We start from the raw sequence: 20,834 nt of genomic DNA on the forward strand, positions 1-20,834 counted from the left end.
TTTTCTTAATAAACAAAATTTATTCACAATCCCCACAGGAGAAAAAAAACAAGTCATCTCTCTATCTGCTGCTGTCGCTTTCATGGCCAAGAAGGTGGGAGGGCGAGGCATGAATGAGGGGCACTTGAAGAGGACCTTACTGAGAGCAACTGGGACATGGCTGAAGGCCGTTCTCGTTGCATGCCGTGCACTTGAGAGCTTTGAACGAGTCTGTGAAGCAGTTTCTGAAGACAGACATCTTACTGCCATGGCACATAGAGCAGGGCACAAAGGCAAAGCCTCCACACGTCTGGCATGCGTGGGGGTGCTGTACCCTCTGTGGAGAAAATAACAAACAATACAGCAAGAATTAGTCTTACTTAGCATTAATATAAATGACAACACCAACTAGAATTTCCAGCTATAGGTATTCTAATAGTCAACATCATCAACCTTGCTCCAGTAGAGTCAATGATGAGCTACAGTCTGTAAGGATGTACATGCAACCAGCAGTGGAGGCCAGCAATGGAGACCCCACACTCTACCATGCCATTACCATGTAAGCATTGCTTTTGACCTAGTATCTTTACTGCTAAAAAATAAAATCTGGGTCATAACCAGCTTTTGCTGGTAGCTCGTCCCAGTTTGTCTGGACAAGGTGGACGAAGAGCTAAACAACTTGGTGAAAACACACTAGCTCTTGACCAGCATATTGTATGTTGCATTTGCTTTTGGTTAAGCTTGGTCTTGTTAGTCATGCTGGTCAACCAGCTTGGTGGAGCTTGGTTATACTGGTGGTCTAGCTTGGTCCGGTTAATCATGCTTGTAGGCCAGCTGAAACATCAATCTCAAACAAAAGCATACCTAAGCTGGTTAAGTACCTGAACCTGAGCTAGCCGTGCTGTTTATTGGTGCTGATAAACTAAAGAAACATTTGGGTGGTTTAAATATTTAAATGGTTCTTTGCCTGGTTAAAAGTGTTTTCCAGTTTTATTGTATCACCAAAAATAATTCCACTATCATAACAAGTGCAACAACTAGATTTGAGTTCTAAATGAAACCCTTCTTGCTAAGACCATTGCACTTAAACTTCTTGTGTATATAATCACTGGATGGATTGTATTTTAATGCATTAATTAGCCAAACATTTCAAATGTCAGCCTACAGCTAAATAAAGTTGGAGTGCAAGTGTGGACACTCCTGTTCAGATAACATTTTAATCTTACTGAAAGATAAGTTAACTAAAACAAGAAATAAGTCAACAAATACACTGAAATGCCACATTTCACTGGATATGTGTGAGGGGGGCTTCCTAAACATTGGAATTAGTTGTTTTTCCTGCAAGAGTTGTTTGTCTGTACAGACAATTCTAGGCATATGCTGCAGGTCACAATCATTACCCCACCCACTGCCCTGTCTACTGTGGGGGGTATTGCCTTTCATGACATATGATATACTGTTGATCGAGGAATGTTTAATGCTCACACAACATCGGAAATGAAATGTCCAATCTATCAGGTCTCACTTAAACAGATCATTCAAATCATCTGTTTGGTTGATGTACTTTTTTCTGTGATGCTGCAAAGCTTATAAGATAGTGGAGGGAAGCTGCACACCTCTAAATATCTTCCTGTGGCTAGGATTCCTAGAATATTATTTATTAACAATCCATACTAGAGGAAAAACGATCACCGGTTTACCTTACTGATTCCACATTCTCTTTTGGAGTCTTATTTCCTCTTTTCAGCTAGCTGGGGGTTACTGGGAAGGTGGTTGGGGGGGGGGGGGTCAGGGTTTATGAAAGCTCATCGCCTTTGGTGTTCTTAGTATCCCTGAGTCACAGCGAATCACAACTGCTGAATGGGCTTGCAAGTGTGTGTGTGTGTGTTTCAGTGAGCATGCTGGTTCATATATTGAATCAATATTGCTACTATTCATTATTCATGGGACATTTATTGATGTCTATGCAAAATGTATGACAGTTCACGTATGAATTATTCAGTTCTTCATGCTCTCTTCTAAGACACTGACACCCTTTACTGAACAGTTCTCAGCTCTGGAGCTTCACACCATCTAATCCCTCTTTCCTTGCTCTTCAGTGCTCGTTATATCTCTCCTTTTACACATTTAAAAATGTGATTCTAACAAAACAATCTTATTTCCGTTTACCTCAATTTTGATTAGGAGATCCTGCAGTTCGCCAGATTCATTCATACCCAGTATTTTTTCTGCACCCTGTAAAACACAAACATAACCTTTAAAGTCATGAAGCAAAAGTACATGACATAATACACATGATATATGTACTAATTGGCAGGTAGTAGAAATCCTTTTTTTGTTTAAAGGATTAACTAAACCCACTGATTTATGCTGAATCCACCCTCAGCTTGAATATGAAAAATGCTAAAAAAATGGAAGGGGTAGTTTGGGCGGGGCACTGGGTGATGTATGGGTTTAGAGGCAGGGCAGGAGGGAGAGCTAATTGGCTGAGCTGCAGCAGCAGTGTGCCTCTAATAGCGGTGAGACGCAGATGGTTGGACATCAGCAGGGGGGGGGGGGGGGGCGGTATTATTGATTGATTGATCTGCATATTGTTAGTGTCTATGTACAAAAGTACATAGCAGGCCTGAAATGAAAAGTATAGCAGGCCTAAAATGCAGGAATGAATGTTCATAAACAAATAAAAAGCAGTTGATGACAAAACATTAAATAAGTGGGGTTCACACTGCATCTGTGCCAGAAATTGGTGCAACTCCAAGTAGTTAAATGCATTAATTAGAAGGGCTGTCCTCCAACATTTGAGCATTATTTGCATTAATAGATCTTAAAAATCAACTGAAGTTAAAAAATCATAAAGTTATAAGAAACATTTTTGTCACCTTTGAAGATTGTAGTGTATTGTTCTGTTTTATACAAGAAATGCTTTTTGGCATTTACTAACATGGCTATTTACAATAGCAAAAAAAAATACGGGTTTCCTGAACTTCAGTATTTAAGAGGACAAAAGGTTATAAAGGCTTTGTTTAGAGCACTGACCCCCAGATAGTGTCCATCGATGAAGACCACAGGCAAGGAGGGGGGTTCTCCGACCCTCTTGCATCGTGCCTCCAGCTCCTTTCCATAATCACTGTCCAGAGCAATGTTCTTCTCCATGAACTTCACCCTGTGGTTCTGGAAGATCTTGCGCACCAGCTCACATCGCTCAAACGTCGTCCTGACCACACGAAAACTGGTGGTGTAGATCACAATCCGCCCAAACTCCAGAGTCAGCTCAGGCTACAGCACAGAGAACGAAACAGCACACAGACATTAACATTAAGTTATGTTTTCTTTATTATTAATGAATGAATAAATAAATAAATAAACACCTCCCCAGAAGAAAAAAGAATGTGTTCAAGGACCAATAAAACTTAAATAATCATTGGAATATAAATATAAAGAGTATAACCACATTTCAGAGACCGGCAAAGATAAGAATTTCATTGTCCTGTTTAATGAGTCATATACCCATGTTCAGTTGATATTAACTAAATGTTTAAAACATGTATGTAAATATGTAATTTAGGCATGCTTTTGATGCTAATTGGTGTGGTATAAACTTCCATTATTTGCTAGCCACATTAGCATCCTAGCTCTTATTTAAAGCTCTTATTCCCTAACACACAGACAACTGGAGAAACGGTGTAAATCAAACAGTGCAGTATAAGGGAGAAAGGGAAAGTACAAAGGGAGAAAATTCAGTGTTGGATGCATTTAGATCAGACGCAGTTTGTAGATTTTTCAGCTAATTTAGCTTGGCTGAATCATACAGTAAACAGAAAAGCTTAATTTAACCTCTAATCACCAGATTAGTGCATAATGCTTTCTGCTTTTGTGTAATTATTAACAGTCCAAATACAGAAGATTTGCACTGTAGACGTCCTTATAACAGAGGATATTTTACTCAGAAATCAAATCTCTGGATATTTGTAATTCATGTCCAAACATAAATCTGCTCTGACTAACTAGATTTGCATTCTCATAAACAATTGGATCATGTTACCATTACTGTATACAGTGTGAGCAACTGAATCAGTATTCTGAAACAAATCACGCATTCTTATTTGATGTGGATGTGGCAGCTGTAGCCAACTATAGCAGCGAGGCACTTGCCTAGCTAGGTAGCAAGGCAATGCCAAACAGTCAAGTGGTCTTAATAAGAGACAAAAATACTACTGTACTACTGTAAAATATTGCAAATAACATATTATTAACATTGTTCAGAAATATTAGGCAATTATTCATATGCACTATACTGCCAAAAGTATTTGTTCATCCAAGTTAATTCAAATGATTGAATTCAGGTTCCAGTCACTTCCACGGCCACAGGTGTATAAAACCAATCACCTAGGAATGCAAACTGCTTCTACAAACATTAGTGAAAGACTGGGTCGCTCTCAGGAGCTCAGTGAATTCCAGCGTGGTACTGTGATAGGATTCCAGTCCAGTGAAATTTTCTCACTACTAAATATTCCACAGTCAATTCTCACAAATATTATAACATGAATGGGGAATGAACGCAACTTAGCCATGAACTGGTAGAGCGTAAAGAGCTACATGGATTGAGTTTCCATGGCTGAGCAGCTTCAACCAGCCTTACATCACCAAACACAATGCAAAGTGTCTGATGCAGTGAGGTAAAGCACACTGCCACTCTGGAGTGTTCTCTGGATGAGGGATGAATCGCGCTTCTCTGTCTGGCATCCTGATGGACAAGTCTGGATTTGGAAGCAGCCAGGAGAGGGATACTTATGGTGACTGCATTGTGCTAAAGTTGGGTGGAGGGAAGATTATGCTGTAAGGTTGCAATTAAAGAGATTTTTGGACAATTTCATGCTCCCAACTTTGCAGGAACAGTTTGGGAATGGCCCCTTACATGAATGTGAATAAAGCAAGGTCCATAAAGAGATGTATGGTGTTTGGTGTGAAGAACTGGTCCTGATCTCTATCCAATAGAACACATTTGGAATAAATTAGAATGCAGACTGTTAGCCAGCTCTTCTTCCTACATCAGTGTCTGACCTCACAAATTCCCATAAACACAGTCCTAAACCTGGTGTAAAACCTTCCAAGAAGAGTTACAGCTGTTAAATCTGCAAAGGGTGGGGTAGCATCATATTAAATCTTAAGAATGATTAAGAATTGGATGTCACTCTAGTTCATATGCATGTTAAGGTAGACAACCAATACATTTAGCAATATAGTGTATCTGCAATTCTTACTCTTTTCTTTGTTGTAATTTTTGTATGTATTGACTGGCATTCCACCCACAGCAACTAGTGTGATGAGTGAAAATGATAGTCTGGGTAGAATTGTCTGTGCAAGAGGGCAAACGACTTTTTGCAACTTTTTTGGATCGTGGGAAAAAGTCATGGGACATGATTCTTCTTTCCATTCCATGACATTTGGCATGTCAGTGTATGCAGTATTTGGGCTGAGTGTATTGCACACCCTGTTGGTGTGTTGCACACAAGATAAGAACACCACATATATATAATCCACATATATAATCCATTAAAATCTGTTAATTTAGATTTTAATGGATTTGTAAAACTGAATCGAATCCGACGTCAAAGAAAAGTTGGTGTGAGTAGAAAGTGGAAGTCATGAGAATTCATTAAGCTGATTAGTTTAGCTGAAACACTTAAAGAAATGTATCATTAATGTTTAATCATACAGTGACCTTGTCCTCTGAGACAGCTCACTTGTCCAGCCAGAGCATGAGAGAGGGGTTGTAACCAATCGCTGCTCAGGAAGGACACTCTGACCCGCATAAGGACACTCATGATAACTGATTCTTAGAAGACTTGGCTGCTGAGTTGCTGGAATTGGGGAGAACTGATGAGCTGGATTCTGCTTCTGCATGAGTTAATGGTAATTTGGTTGAATTTGATCTGAAATGTTTATATTATATAATTACAAATGAACCCAGGCTTAAACATCAGAAACATAGCTAGAGACTTAGCAATCTGTTATTAGGGCTGAACCAGTTTCATACCAACTATGAAACTGGTTGGTAGATTAGCTGGTGATTAGATGAGATTAGGTAGTGTAGATTGATTGGTATGAGACAGTAAAACTAAGGCCAGGACTAAGCTAAGAGGTCTGATAGTGTTTAAAGTGAAATTCTGTTTAACTGTGAGATTAAGCATGAAGCAGTTGAGAAATGCAATGAAAGATTCAGGTGGTTCAGTGTGTCAGTCTGGGACCTGCATGACACCATAGGCCTGACAGTCCTGAACGTCTACCTCCTGCTGATTATTCATTACTCACCCCGCTGACTTTAGTCAGGTTGTCGAACAGTATTTGGCCCGCGCTGACTTTGTGCTTGACTCCTCGCACTGTCCCGTTCTTGCTGAGGATATTGACCCGTTTGGTACTGAAAACTCTGTCCTTGTCTTTTCCTCCAGCAAACAGCAGCAGGTCATCAGGCTCGCTCTCACTGTCGTCCAGCTCTGAGCCCAGGTAGCCCCCCGGGTGTCCGTTTAGTTCCGAACTGGTGGAAGGTGTGCTGGATCGGTCAGCCTCAGAGCTGCTGGTGCAGTCTGAGTCCAGAGAGTCTGTTGGACCCTCATCCTTAAACATCTCCTTCAGCACCCGCCCGCTGTTCCCAGATGCCACCCGGAACCTCACCCGCTTCTGGGGCTTCTCAAAGCCCTCCGATGGCAGAGTGCCCTCCATTGGAAATCTCCAGATAGTTCACATTTCCCAAAGAATGTTGGCCTCTAATCCTCCGGTTTTGTGTGGAAGCAGACAGGGATTCCCTTTATTTCTCCATGTTTACCAGCAGAGTATTCCAGTTAAGAGTGTGTGCTCCAGAAAAGGCTTCACTCTGAGCTAGACTCCAGCAGCCTCAATGCCAGTGTTACCTTTAACATGTTAATAATGCATGCAGCTCTGCTATGGTTACTGAGAAAGCCAACCGTGAGGAAACTGATAGTGCTCTTTAAATATTGATCATACTTTAAGCTTTTTATTTCTTTCTTAGTTGTGTTGAAACAGATCTATAGATCCATCCATTCTCTCACTTTGAAATCTCTCTCAGCTTGAAATCATCCATCTACCATCATTAAAGCGGAACTTCTTAGTTAAAAACAGGGAACAGATCTAGGCTGATAGATCAGTTACAGTCTATTAAGGCTGCATTCAGACTGGGTGTTCTGAATGGTTTGAGAGGTGCATTGATTTGGATCAGATGAATTATGAGACATGTGTAGACTTTTTATCGAGCTCGGTTTAAATGTTTACATGATATGAAATCATCTTAGTTTTGTGTTAGTAGTTCTTTTGTTTTGTGCATCGCAGCCTCAGTGCAGCCCTTTATATAGAGTACACGCAGCACTTAGTGAGATTAGACCGGGCCGGGCCCACACCTACACACCTGCTGCACACAGACAAATGAGTGACATATGGAGGAAGTGAGCTGTCCTCCCATTGGCTGGTCTCTCCCTCCACGTGCCTACCTGTGCAGTGGAGAAGGAGAGGCAGGGCAGCTGCTGACTGACTAACTCTGCCCAGCAGACCAATACTAGGCCACTTAATACCAACACCCTGTTTTTTTGTCACAGGTGATGAATTGGCTCTCTGGTTATGTGATACACCAAAAAAAACTGTACAAAAGCCAGTTAGGTTGAGCAGTTTTTTCAGGAATTGCGCAGGGAAGGAACAGGAATGGGTTTTTTTTAAATGGGAATTGCACTTTTTTTAAAATCATATAGTTCAGGTATGGTGGCCCCATGATTGAAAAAGGGTTGCTAGACATATGACAAAATAAATAAATATGACAAAGTGCTTTACACATAGGAAGAATTGATCAAGCATCCACAAGGGACAATTGTGCTTCTATGCTTCCCCAACTATTTTCCTACAAGTACAGCTGTTCAACAAAGAGTACGCCAGAGCAGCCAAAACAAGTTTAAACAAAAACTCACCAGTATTATTGTGAATTAGTTTCACATTGAAGGTCAACCTTTAAAAAGGCTTTATAATTAGGTATGACAAAATATCTGTTTCATTTACCGTCGCAATTCCATGATAATTAGCTAACAATTAAACTAAGCCAGCATGCTCTTTGTTTTTACGACTAACCAATGCGTAGCACCTTCATCAGAATGATGAGAAGGGATTAGACAGCCATGGTCCCGCCCCCATAGTGAAAATCATGAATCTGATTGGTTAGATTGTCATCAGCTGAGGGATATTACCCCACTGTCTTCACTAGTGTAGCAGGCTTTTTATGCATTTCATTATTTAATAGACTAACCTATTGTCTCACATTTTGTATCTTTAAGTTTCACAATATTTAATTTGGCTACTTTAAAGTAACAACAATCAGTTCATGTTTAAAGTCTGTTTATGACACATTTTCATAGATATTCTCTCTAAGTGAGTTTTAATAAAGCACACCAAGCTAAACTGGTGCAGCCTCAAGTTTTGATAAAGAATTTATTTGAAATTGTAAGCATGATATTATGTAACATTACTGATCTAGGTTAACATCAAAAGGTATAATATGTAAAACATTCTGATAATGTCTTGCTGATTGGCTGAAATAATGTTGTGTGGCTCTGTTTGTTTTTTCAGTGCACAGACCAGAAATCTAGAGAACTGTAAAGAAATATTCACTGAGTTTTATAAGATATAGTTCACTGAAATCATATAAAAAACCTTTAAAGAAATATAAATATAATAAATATTCAGATTGATGTTTAGATTTAAATAGCTTTTTGAAAATGACTAAATCACTTTTTAAAAGTTTGAATTCCTTTTTTAGACTTTTCATATAGAACACTGTTTACATGATTCAAATTTTCAAAAAGGTTTGAATCCCTTTCCAAATGTTTCTGATTAGTTTATACATTTCGAATTGCTTTTTAAAATAATTAAATTGCTTTGCTTAAAATTGTTGTTATAGTTTACAATTTAATCAAGTGTGTTGATGCATTACCTTTAGTTATATAATGTGTATTACAGTTAGTCGTTTTAAAGATGTGTATTCAAATATCTAGTTAATACTTAGTACTTAGTGTTTTTTGAGCAAAGTTTCAATGGACTATAACTCACATCACAATTGCGTACAACAATCTTATACAATAAGTAATATTGTACAATTATTGTTAATGTGTATAGCTCCTCTTTTCTCATATTGAATTAAAATGATGGATAAAACACATTTAAAAAAAAGACGGAGCTAGGGCAGAAACAAGACAGAGATAAAATAGAGTCATGTGCTGAAAGAGCAGACAGTCAAGAAAACAAACAGATCACAGACAAACCCAGAGACAGCGTGACATAGTGCAGCTGGATCTTTAAACAAACAGGGCTTGAATTTGGGTGAAAACAATATTAACTCACACTATGGTATATTTGCCACTAATCAAAATATGTTGCTGAACTATTCCCTTCAATTGTAGTCAACGTTACAAACTTGAAAGTTTTTTTTGTTTTCATTTTCTCCCCAATTCACATGGACAATTACCCAATTCCCTTATTAGGACTCCCCCTATCACTAGTGATGCCCCAACACCAGGAGAGTGAAGACCAGCACATGCCTCCTCCAGGTCAGTCACCGCTTTTTTTTAACTGCTGCTGATGCAGCATTGCCGATCACAGCGCACTTGGAGGAAAGCGCAGCGACTACATTCTGATACATCAGCTAACAGACACCCTGTGATGATCGACATCACCCTTTGGAGTGATGTGGGAAGAGAGCGCATCTACCCACCCAGAGAAAGCAAAGCCAATTGTGCTCTCTCTGGGCTCCAGTAGCCTATGGCAAGGTACATGAACAGGATTCGAACCGGCGATCTCCTGATCATAGTGGCAGTGCTTAGCCAGCTGGACCACTCAGAGCCAATCAGAGGTATTATATTGTATTGGTTTCCCATGTAACTGCCAAACTGCGACAAAACCAATCCAAACCTCTAGCAGCTTGCATCTGTTCAAAGTTGAAGTTATCATGCAGTGTATCACTCACCTAAAGCACTTCCCCAGTAAACAGCCGCTATGAAGAGGCTTATCTGAGTTAGCCAAGTCCACAGGCAGTTAGCTGATACAGTCTAACCAGCTTAAACAGAAACACACAGATCCCCTCAAAGAGTCTGCTTCCACAGACAGGAAGATTTGCATGTCTCTGCATTTCATTATAAAGCCCCACAAATCATACTTCCCCAGCAGCGTGGAGACAGAGGCAGTCCTGGCTGTGCTGATTCAGAGACGGCTCTTGCCAATTGCATCTCATTAAAACCGATTCAGTCGCGGGGCCAATGCTTGCTGTGACCTCACCAGGCCGTCCTGGGTGTCTGTACTAATGATGATCAGGTACTTTAATCTCTCATTATTACTGCAGTGATTCTCTCTTGTCTCCATTACACGCTGCTCTGGTCCTGTTTCTGTTGCTTCTCTTTATTGTCAGTGTCAGTTCTGGTGGCTGGAGGCCTCGGCTCGCTGCTGATGAACTTCTCTGGGGATGCCTCGTTCTTTTGCGTCTCTTGCTGAAAGAAGGGTTTGGAAAGTGCTGACTGATGCTGTCAGTTGGTGAGAGGACAGTGATTGGTACCGCTGGTAGCTTTGATCAAGAAACATCACAGGCAGTACAAAAAAAAAATATTTCAGTATTCAACTAACTAGCATCAATATGCTGATGCCAAAACCCAAGGCTTGATTTTACGGGACGCAAGGGGATACACCCTTTACATCCCCTTTGGAATTAGTACAGGCTTTGCAGTAATGTTGTGATGTGATTTAATTATATATTTTAGAATCTGTAGCCCCTGGCTCCCACCTCATGTAGTTTGGATAAATTTTTTTTGGATGAAAAACAGTATATGCGTAATTTATATTTGACACATTTGAATTGTGAGGTTTGACTAAATAAACTGACTTCTAAAATAACCCTACACTGTCAGAGTAAGACACATATGAACAAACTTCCATTAGAGCATCAGAGCATTGACTCCAATTAGTGCTTGTATGTGTACCTGAGGAAGCAGAGGGCAATGTTTCCAGTTGCAATCAACAATGATTCAACACCCATTGCAAAAAACCTATATTTCATTCTTCCTCCTTCAAAAGTACTGTAGATCCATAAGTCTGAAAAGTTACAGTTTGGTTTCATCACCCCACAGAATCCCAAAACTTTTGTGAAGCAATAAAAACACTCAAATAGATGGATAGATAGATAGATAGATACTTTATTTATCCCGAAGGAAATTTAGGAATATTTATCATATAATTATCATTTGCTGTAAAACAGCAACTCAGTGCTGCTCTGGAGCTGAGCTGTTTCCTCTGGTACTGGAAGTCAAGATTCAATTCTAATGTATCAAGAAACCCTATGGAAAAAAGTGATGTCTTTTGTGAGAAAGCTTAATCTTGGGCATCATTGGAATTTTCAACAGAACACCGATGCCAGGCTTACCAAATAATAATAATCCACCAAGCTTGGCTACAGAAGTCATGGAAGAGTCTGAAGTGCTTCACGCACTGTCCTTCCTTGGACCACTTTTGGTAGACTAGTACTAATCACTGCATAGGATTACATGTTTAGGGATATCATGTAGCCGATTTAGAATTGTCCTTCTCAAAGTGTCTCAAATCTTTATGCTTGCCAATTTTTCCTAATAAGCCTAATATAAGCCTAATATAATCCCTTTATACACACAGATCAAGCACAACATTAAAATGACCTCCTTGTTTCCTCACCCATTATCCTTTTTGTAGGTTCCACTCACCATATAGGAGCACTTTATAGTTTTATAATTATACTGTAGTCCACACTGTAGTCCTGTATCTGTTTATAATCCTTATTTCACCTTTTTCTTCAATGATCAGGACCCCACACGATCACTATCCAAACTTTATATACCATAGAGCAGTGTTAGAGTGTGTTGCACTAATACAAGTGGATCAGCCACAGCAGTGCTGCTGGAGTTTTTAAACACTGTGTCCACTCACTGTACACTGTGCACAGTTATGAGACACTCCTACCTATAGCTGCTCCACCTTGTAGATGTAAAGTCAGAGACAGAAGCTCATCTATTGCTGCACAGTTTGTGTTTGTCATCCTTCTTCAATATCAACAAGATCTAATTGCCACGATGTAGGATGTATTCCTAATAGCAAAGAAGGTTAAAAAAACGTTATTTTTTATTACACTCTTTTATGGTTGATGACGGAAAAACAACCTTTAGACAATCATTATTTAATTGTTGCAATTCTGTCATTAAATCAATGTTTGTTTAAAGGTTTTGAATGCTTGTGCTCTAAATCTACAGTCTGAATCTATATGAATGCTTTTAGATAAAAGGTGCATCCCATAAATAATAATATTACTATTAATTAATTTATTATTATTAAATGTCTCTCTACACTACAAGAGCACAGTGCAGTTACAAGAACTGAACAGAAACAAGAGATACATATTTAAAGTAGGTAATGTTTAATACACAACATATGTAAGATCGATGTGCACAAATAAAATAATTCTGACGTCGAAGATCAGTGTTGTTTCAAAGTATTATCACAGGAAAAATAAACACTGATTCAATGTCCTTTTGCTATATGGGATATAATTAAACAATTGCTTCAGTATCAATCCATCTTTCACTCCTGTTCATTCTCTTCTCTAGCTGTCCAAATGTTAAGCAAGTTCACCATCTGACATGTTATGAAATCCATAGTCTATTCACTAATCCCTACAAAGAGACAACCCGTCATTAACTGCAAAGTTAATTCATTAGCCTAGCTAGCTAAAGCAGTATCAGAATGGATTCTCATATTTGTAAAAATAAAAATAAAAAAACATTTGCAAATGCCTGTCTGTACTTGCAAGATAATTGTTGCATATTTCTAATTGAAATCCTTCAAACAATTCTAAAAACACTGTACAAGTGAAACAGAGCTTGTATAATATCTGCAGCTGATTAGCATGCATCACTATTTTCATAGTTTGACTTCATATCATGTATTACTCAAACATTAATGTAAATGATTGAATGAAATACTTTGGGGAAAAAAAAAACAGAATTAGTGAGTTTAATACACTATAAGAACACTTCATAAAGAGACAAATTACAAGCTAATTTATTCACCCAGCTAGGATTGTGGCAGGATGAAGCCTGATATTTTTGAAACAAAAAAAATGCTTTTCTGTACTTGCAAGTTTCTGACAATGTAGGCAGAATATTATTTTTTGTCTTACTTTTTCTGTCTCTAAATCTAACTAAACTGCAACTACAAGAGAAAAAAATATATACCATATGTCACATATTTGCAAATTTTAAACTTTTAATATCTAACCACCTTCAGACAGCCTGTAACCTGTTTTTTTTCTTTTATCTTTTTATTAATTTTATTTCTTTTGTCTTTTTATTTATCTAATTTTATGTTTTACCATTTAGCCCTTTTATTTTATTTATTTTATTATTTTCATTCTTTTATTTATTTTATTACTGGTTTTACTTTTGCCCTTTTACCTTTTTATTTTATTAATTCCTTCCTTTTATTTTGTATATATTTTAAACTTATTATTATTATTTATTTTAGTTCTATCATTTACTTTTTTTTACAATTGTGGGGTTATTTTAGTCCTTCTTTAATTGTGTTTATTTTTAATTATTCTAATTATTTATCTCTTTGTTTTATTGTTTTACATTTTAGACTGTCTGAATATCCTTTTATTTGGAGTAATTTTATTTATTCTTTAACAAATCTTATATTGTTCGCTTGTTTTTATAATTTAAACTTATTTTTCAGTCCCTTTAATTTAGTAAATGTTTGGCTGCGTTGAAAATGAGGATTACCCTCAATGTATTACCGAGTGCAAATAAAGGTACATTGATTAAACTGATTAGCATGCATATTTCAATTGTTTGCATTCATATCATGTATTACTTTCATGAAAGAGTATTGTCACATATATTATCTATACATGAATGACTGAAATATTTTGAGTAAGAAATGGAGTGAGTTTAATGGAGTATGGGAGAACCTCCAGCAGGGGGCAGACTGTGCTGTAGCAGGTCACTCACTGATCAGCAGGCTGCTGTTGGCAGCAGTGGAGGTGTGAAGACAGCTCTATTCTAGTCTGGATGGTTGAAATTTCTGTTGAGAAGTGATGCAACATATCATAGTCACAGAGCAGCAGGAGGGGGAGATTAAATTAGGTTATATTTATTCGTGGAATGATGAAAGATTTAGGTAGTATGGAAATGTATCTTTACAGTGGATATTTTACAATTAGATGACCATTTTGTGTAGGTAAATTAATGTTTTTAAAGCTTTTTTGTTTAAACATTTGGTTATTATTTATACACTGGTGTTATTATATCACACATTCTATCCACATATTATTTCACTGATAAATCCCTTACAGGAACAATATGGTTTTTCTGTCATCTTTCTCACTCTCTCTCTCTCTGTTGCAGGCCTTGTAATATCCAGCACAGTGCTGTTTTACATATTTTCTCATTTTTACACATATGTTTTTTTATGCTGTGAAACTGAATATAGGCTTAATCCTATCAGTACATGAGTCACCATGTTGAAAGTACTGCATGATAAGCACAATGCATAAGTGTGATATGACTTCATATCTGTATTAGCCATGCCTCCGTACAGAGCGTAACGGCAGAGGAACACACCCTCTAGTGCAATACACTCTTCACCCAGACGCCTACAGCGTATGAACTAAATAAAGACGGAGGGTGTCTGTGTTTTAATTAGCCTCTCTGATCAATATCTGCTAAGCTCACTGTCCCCTAACCCCCAGGCTTTATTATCCCGGCAAATCCTCAGCTGTTGTTCGCTGGAAAAAGGTGATGCTGATTGTGTTGTGGTGAAAGGTTGCCATTGTAGCAGGACAGGTGGTGCCATTAGACTGTGCAGTGAGTGACAGGTGCTTATATTACTTTCTCTGTTTTGGTACTCCCAACAGTCTGGAGCTGTGACAGATAGGGTAAAGGGTGCAGGCATAATCTGAACAGCCCTGATCTCCTAACCCTCAAACGGAAGAGCTTTAAGAAGAATCATTCAACTATAGCTGATGGGGAATGGGATGCTTTGGAAAACCTTTGTCATGCACTACAGTATGTTAAAATTACATTAACATTAAAAATGCTGCTTTAAGGTCTCATTCCATAATTTTTGTCATTCATTTTAAACTGTCTAGTTGTGATCTCTAGTATGAATGAATGCCATGTAACTCGTTTTTTGTGAAAAAATGTGTTTCTGTATAGCCCTGCTTTAATTACTTCACTGAATTCTCTGGTCTCTGAAGAAAGACAGGATTTTGACTCATACATGCAAACATATCGTCTCTGATTGGCTCACAGCACTGCAGCAGAGAAAGTCTATCTGCCTTTCCCCCCACCTCGCAACAGCATTAATAACTTTTCTTTCAGCTAAACTAATGCTACTAAACTCCTACCTCAGACTTGGTGATTCGGAGCTTGGGCAGTTTCACCATGTCAAAGCCCCAGAGTCCGCTCTATATCATAAAATCTGCCGTGCACGGCACCCGCTTTGACTGGTGTTCTGTAGAGTCGTGCTACCTTCCTTGTCAAACCGTGCTTCTCTAGTTTATATTTAAGGTCTCAGTAAAATGAGAAATCCACCGGAGATCCGATTTTAACCTATAATTACTTACTCATGATAGCTAACTCTAACTAGCTGATGTAAACAGAGCTATAAGCTCTTTAGCTGACAGTGTCAGCTCTGCAGCAGACAAGCTTTAGCGCTACCTGTGGGCGGTCCCGAGCCGAGATGAACTCACTGGTTGACGTAGACGCGGTGCTTTTCCTGATTGACTCATTTTTCTGAACATCTTCTTTTCTTAGCTACTGCAGACAATGGAGGTTGAGGAACAGTTTCATATGCAGCATACATATACAACTCAGGAAGACCTACTATGTATGTAAAAAGTAAATTTTAGTGGAAGGAGACCTTTAAAATGTTACTGTGCAAAAATTGAAGATTTATGTTAGCCATGTTCAGAAGCAGCATCAACATCTCTGGACTCAGAGTCATCTGGGCTGGACCATCACACAGTGAAAACACAGTATATCGTGATAAGATTAATCAGTATTCCAGAAGAAATGGAAATCTGTGTGCTCCAGAGCAAATGCTGAAAAGGACTACTCCAAATGCCAGGGTCTGTAATGTTATGGGTTGTGTCAACACAGGTATGTGGTGGAAGCATCAATGATCGACGCAGCAAGGTACATTGAGAGCTTAGAGAAACATACATTATGCTGCCTTCAAGATGACATTTTCCAAAGATGCTCATGTTCATTCATTTTTTAACAAGACAATGCAAAACCACACATGCTGCACACACTTCAAAGGTGTGGCTATGGATATCCATATTGTATATTTTCCATACAAAAGCAGAATAAAGCCATATTGACTTTTTACATTTTGCACTAATTCCAAAGTAATCTGATGAATGTTTCATTGCAATAATGGTATGTAAGATGTACTATGTATAGCTATTAGTTTAGTGTTATGTAATACCAGTTATTGTCACAGATATCTGTGATTTTGTTTGCATATTCATGATCTGCATGAACAACTCCAACAATTAGACCAGGAGATTAGCATACATTTGCATGTGCAATTGAATGAATCGTGACCCATGTAGGAGGACGTGGATGCAGCACACACTCTTTCACTGCTTTTGTTAGTCTCCTGCTGCAGTGCCATTACATTAGCACATCTGCTGTACCATTACAGAGCAAGTCTCTGACAGGCTGGATTCAGTTTAAAGGCAGAGAGCATTATGTGTTATATAGGATATTAAAATACATCTTAAATTTGGATATAATCAAGACCTATTTTGTATTTGTATGCCAAAGCTCATCTGGATGCAGTGTGATTTACATTAGATTCTTTATAGGATGATAAGCACATGATACTGCACATCAGATGCCAAAAAAGAAATGCCAGAGTATGAAATGAATCTTAGAACTAAATTTTCTTTATCTGATAATCTCAGTTTTTTTTAGAGGTTATTCCGAATGGTGTAATAAATAATATTGCAAATAGAAACAGCTTGTTGACGAGAGACGTCAATGTAGTATGGCCATCTTGTTGGAAATGAAAAAATGCTACAGTAACCTTGATGCAGATGGGCTGCAACAGTTGAAGACGGTGCCTGGCTCTACTCATGTCACCTATAAACAGAAAGCTGCAGTGGGCACAGACCATCAACATTGGACAGTTACAGAAGACAGGTCTGATAATCTTTATTTCTGTTATGACACATAGATAGTACCATCGGAAATGGGTCCCAACAGCTTGAATCCATGGTTCCAACCTGGCTTGCTGTATAACATTACTCGCTACTGAAGCTGATGGTGTACCGTTTGGGCACTTTAATACCAGCAGATTATTTGATTACAGTTGCTAGCCATGGCCATGTGCTTATAGCTACTTCCAGAACGATTATGCACCATGTTACAAAACACAATTATCGTTACAAACTAGTTTCTCAAGGATGGCAATGTTCAATGTACAATGTGCTTCAGTGGCCTTCACAGTCTCCAGCTTTGACTCCAAAAGAACCCCTTTGGGATGTGATAGAACATGCAAATGCGCCAGAAAAATCTGCAGTAATAGCTTGACGCAATCGTGTCAACATGGACCCAAATGTTTCCTCAAAAGAATGTTTCCACCATCTTGTGAAATCCAAACCCCACAGAACAGAAGCTGTTTCAAGAGCAGCTTCAATGTTGAAAAGTGAGATAATGACACCTTCTACAAAATAAATGATATGTATGGTTCAGAGCTGTGTGAGATGTGTGCTGCTTATTCACAGCTTGTTAAGCTGCCAGCAGTGATTACGGTTCTGGAGGGAGGGCTCCCTGTCTGTCAATACTGTTCCTTTCTAAGCAGCCTTGTGGACGTGGAGGCGAAGGAATCAATGTATCAATGTCTACACAACCCTGGCAGATCTGATCAATCCCACGTTTGTCTGTATTGCTTCAGAGAGGAGCATCAAGGTGATGATAATTTTTCTTGATGTTTAATTTCTATAATCACACAATGCATGCTATAGTATTTTTATTTTTCTTTCATCCCACTGACGTTCACTCTTGTAAAACAGATACTATACAGTGCATCAAGAACACATATGCAATTTACACGTTCATGTTATGATCTTTTAAGTATTTTTTTAGTTTAAGATCTCAGATCTTAGAAAGACAGATAAAAAAATGAATGAACAATTGAATCATAATCAGAATGCTCCTGTCAGCAGCACTGTGTGTCTGTGCACATGCACACATATATGTGGATGTGTGTGTGCTGATTTGGAGTGTGAGTCATTATTTAGACTGATATGAGCCCAAACATAAAACCAGCACACACATAATCAAAGAGGCAGGCTTCTTGTCACTGTTGCTAAGCAACCGCAGGAGCCATAGACCCAAAATCTCTCTCTGCGCAGACTAGCGAAAGCCGACTTGGAGGGGGGAGATAGAAGGAAATCGTTAGGAATTATTAGATGCCGCCATTAGGTCACATGAGATTAAAATTGTTTATTCAATGTACCAGAAACACAATAATACTGCATTTGTGTCTACTGCTTTATGATCATCATTCATCATTTTTTAATTTTTCCTCTAAAATAAATGACATTAAAATACAATCAGCATTTTCAAACGTCATTAGATCTCTGTAATAAGAGCTTCCACTCAGCATTGGGAAAACCCAGCAGGTGGTGTAGACTGTGCACTATGTGCTATGCTTTTGTTATTTAATTTCTCAGCTCTTATGAAGAGATGTGGTGAGTTGCAGTATTAAAACTGTGCTGTAATAGTTACACAGTTTATTCCTCTGGGCTAAAAAACGGCAGTAAAATACTGCATACTGAGTTATTCAAATATTAATAATAACAGCCAGCTTCTAACATCTATGTAACCACTCTGCTAAAAGATACAGCTTAAGACCAGCTTTTGCTGGAAGCTGGATTTGGATGGTCTGAGCTGGTCTTTGGTGATTTGGTCAATGTGGCTGAAAAGATGGTCATCCAGATGAAAACATATTTACCATATGTTGGTAAATTAGCTGGTTAAAAGCTTTTGACCAGCATTGTGTATGCTGCATTTAATTTTGGTCTTAAGTCTTGTGTGGTCATAATGATCACGCTGGTCCACCAGCAAAATATAAGCTGATCAACTAGTTTAACCAACTTGACAATCTTAAGAATGCCATGCAGTTTTTTTCCCCCAGCAGTGCATATAAGGTCAGATTACATTGTGCATTCAGTTTCAATTCTACTCATATCGTCAGCAATCAGGGAATTGATCTAAACTTAACCCTTATAGGGTCCTTGGGTCTGTGGGACCCATTTTCAGTTTTTAGTTTACTAAAAAATATACAAATAATATTTTTTTCAAGCTAAGATTCATTGGCCTTGGCTCATTTTCTGTGAGTCATATTGTATTGTATGCAATGATATTGCCAAAATTCAGTCACAAATAAAAACAACTTATGTGATATTGCAATATTCTTGAAAGCTGTCTTATATTTTGTATTTAATTTGCTATTTACTGTATTTACTTTTAATTGTTTGATTTATTATGTTTAACTGCACTAAATATGCTGCACTTTAGTTATGTGGTAGATCTTTGTTGTTAAATTATTTTATTTTTGTTACACTATTTTTACTTTATTCAAAGTCAGGGTATTGGTTACTGTTACTGTATAAAATACACAAATATTAGCTTTTTTTGTTTTTGCTAAATGTAGGAAACTCATATTTACCACTCAATAAAACTTTAAGAATACAATACTATTAATAATTTTGTTTTGTTACAGTAGTATACTCTTATAAATTAATTTAAAAATATTAATGTTTTGTCATATCGCCAAGAATATTGTTATAGTAAAAACACCCTGCAATTATTTGAGGGCTATATCGTTGACCCCTAATAGCAATAGTATTAGAGTGCAACTGGACTACAGACTACAGTAGTACAGCAAGAGTGCAAACCGCGTGCTAGCTGTTGAAGGCAGATTGTAGTGAATATGGATTTTACAAAGATTGTTTAATGGGAAGTTAATGAGAAGAGGAGCGGGGTGGTCGTGATGGCTGTAGGCTCTGAAATCAAGAAATAAAGAAGCAGTATATGCTGTTGCTGCTGCTGCTGCTGTCACTATCCCTCTGCAATCCCCCTCTCGAAACAATGAGTAACTGCAGCGGGGAATCTCCACTCGAGCTGTCTACACATGACTCGCTCCGGGGGAGGCGATTCTTCAGTTCACTGTTTGTTTTCTATCAGTTCATTTGCACTAGCTAAAGCCTAGCTAAAGACTTGTACTAAATAAACATTGTCTTCATCCCAAAAGACATTAAATTAGTTTAAGGGCCGAAACGGCGGTTCTGCGCTTACCGCGTATTCATGATTCCCCCGCCAGGTTCAGAATGGTACGCTCCAACTTGTGAAGCGGCACTGGTTTCCCACTGTTCCGTTTCGAGCTCTTTATCGGTTCTTGCGCGCGAGCGCTCGCGTTTTCGGCCGAAAAACGGCGTCCGCGGGGAAACCGGCGAGTGGAAGAGGACTAACGCTGTTCGTTCACAAACAATGAACACTTGTCAGAAATAAGCGGCTGCCTGAACGTCGGCGGACGACGACCCGCACTGAAATTCCTGGACAGGAGAGACGGAGAGAGAGAGAGAGGAGGGAGAGGCGAGAGCTGCGGCTGACAGGTGCCGTTACTCGGCTCGGTTCAAACTGAGCCAAGATGCCGCCGGTCCAGAGAACCGTTTCAGACCTCCGCTCCCGCGCTGAAGGTAAGGAACCGCACTGACTGGA

The 20,834-nt window shown here is 38.5% G+C and overlaps 2 protein-coding genes across 8 annotated transcripts in view; one reads left to right on the plus strand and one right to left on the minus strand.

The window, feature by feature from the left end:
• Positions 1 to 4: 4 nt before the first annotated feature.
• On the minus strand, positions 5 to 7,772 carry grxcr1a (glutaredoxin and cysteine rich domain containing 1 a). The gene is made up of 4 exons (XM_022684087.2): positions 6,292 to 7,772; positions 3,016 to 3,255; positions 2,149 to 2,214; positions 5 to 316 (listed from the first exon to the last, which is right to left on the minus strand). Exons 1-4 carry the CDS (start codon positions 6,697 to 6,699, stop codon positions 137 to 139), a joined length of 894 nt encoding a protein of 297 aa, XP_022539808.1. The 5' UTR covers positions 6,700 to 7,772; the 3' UTR covers positions 5 to 136.
• Positions 7,773 to 20,478: 12,706 nt separating this feature from the next.
• Positions 20,479 to 20,834, plus strand: part of atp8a1 (ATPase phospholipid transporting 8A1) — a 151,736-nt gene continuing 151,380 nt past the window's right edge. For 4 of the 7 annotated variants that reach the window (XR_007441035.1, XM_049484490.1, XM_049484492.1 and 1 more), the window contains exon 1: positions 20,480 to 20,812. Coding sequence is in view for 6 of the 7 variants with exons in the window: in XM_049484490.1 (XP_049340447.1) it covers positions 20,764 to 20,812 (49 nt within the window). In the remaining variant the exon portion in view is untranslated. Of the gene's footprint in view, positions 20,813 to 20,834 lie in introns of all 7 variants that reach the window. The other 3 variants (XM_049484487.1, XM_049484486.1, XM_049484491.1) reach the window with 2 other exon arrangements.

The sequence above is a fragment of the Astyanax mexicanus genome, chromosome 10, assembly GCF_023375975.1.
Source record: "Astyanax mexicanus isolate ESR-SI-001 chromosome 10, AstMex3_surface, whole genome shotgun sequence".
Classification (NCBI taxonomy): domain Eukaryota; kingdom Metazoa; phylum Chordata; class Actinopteri; order Characiformes; family Acestrorhamphidae; genus Astyanax; species Astyanax mexicanus.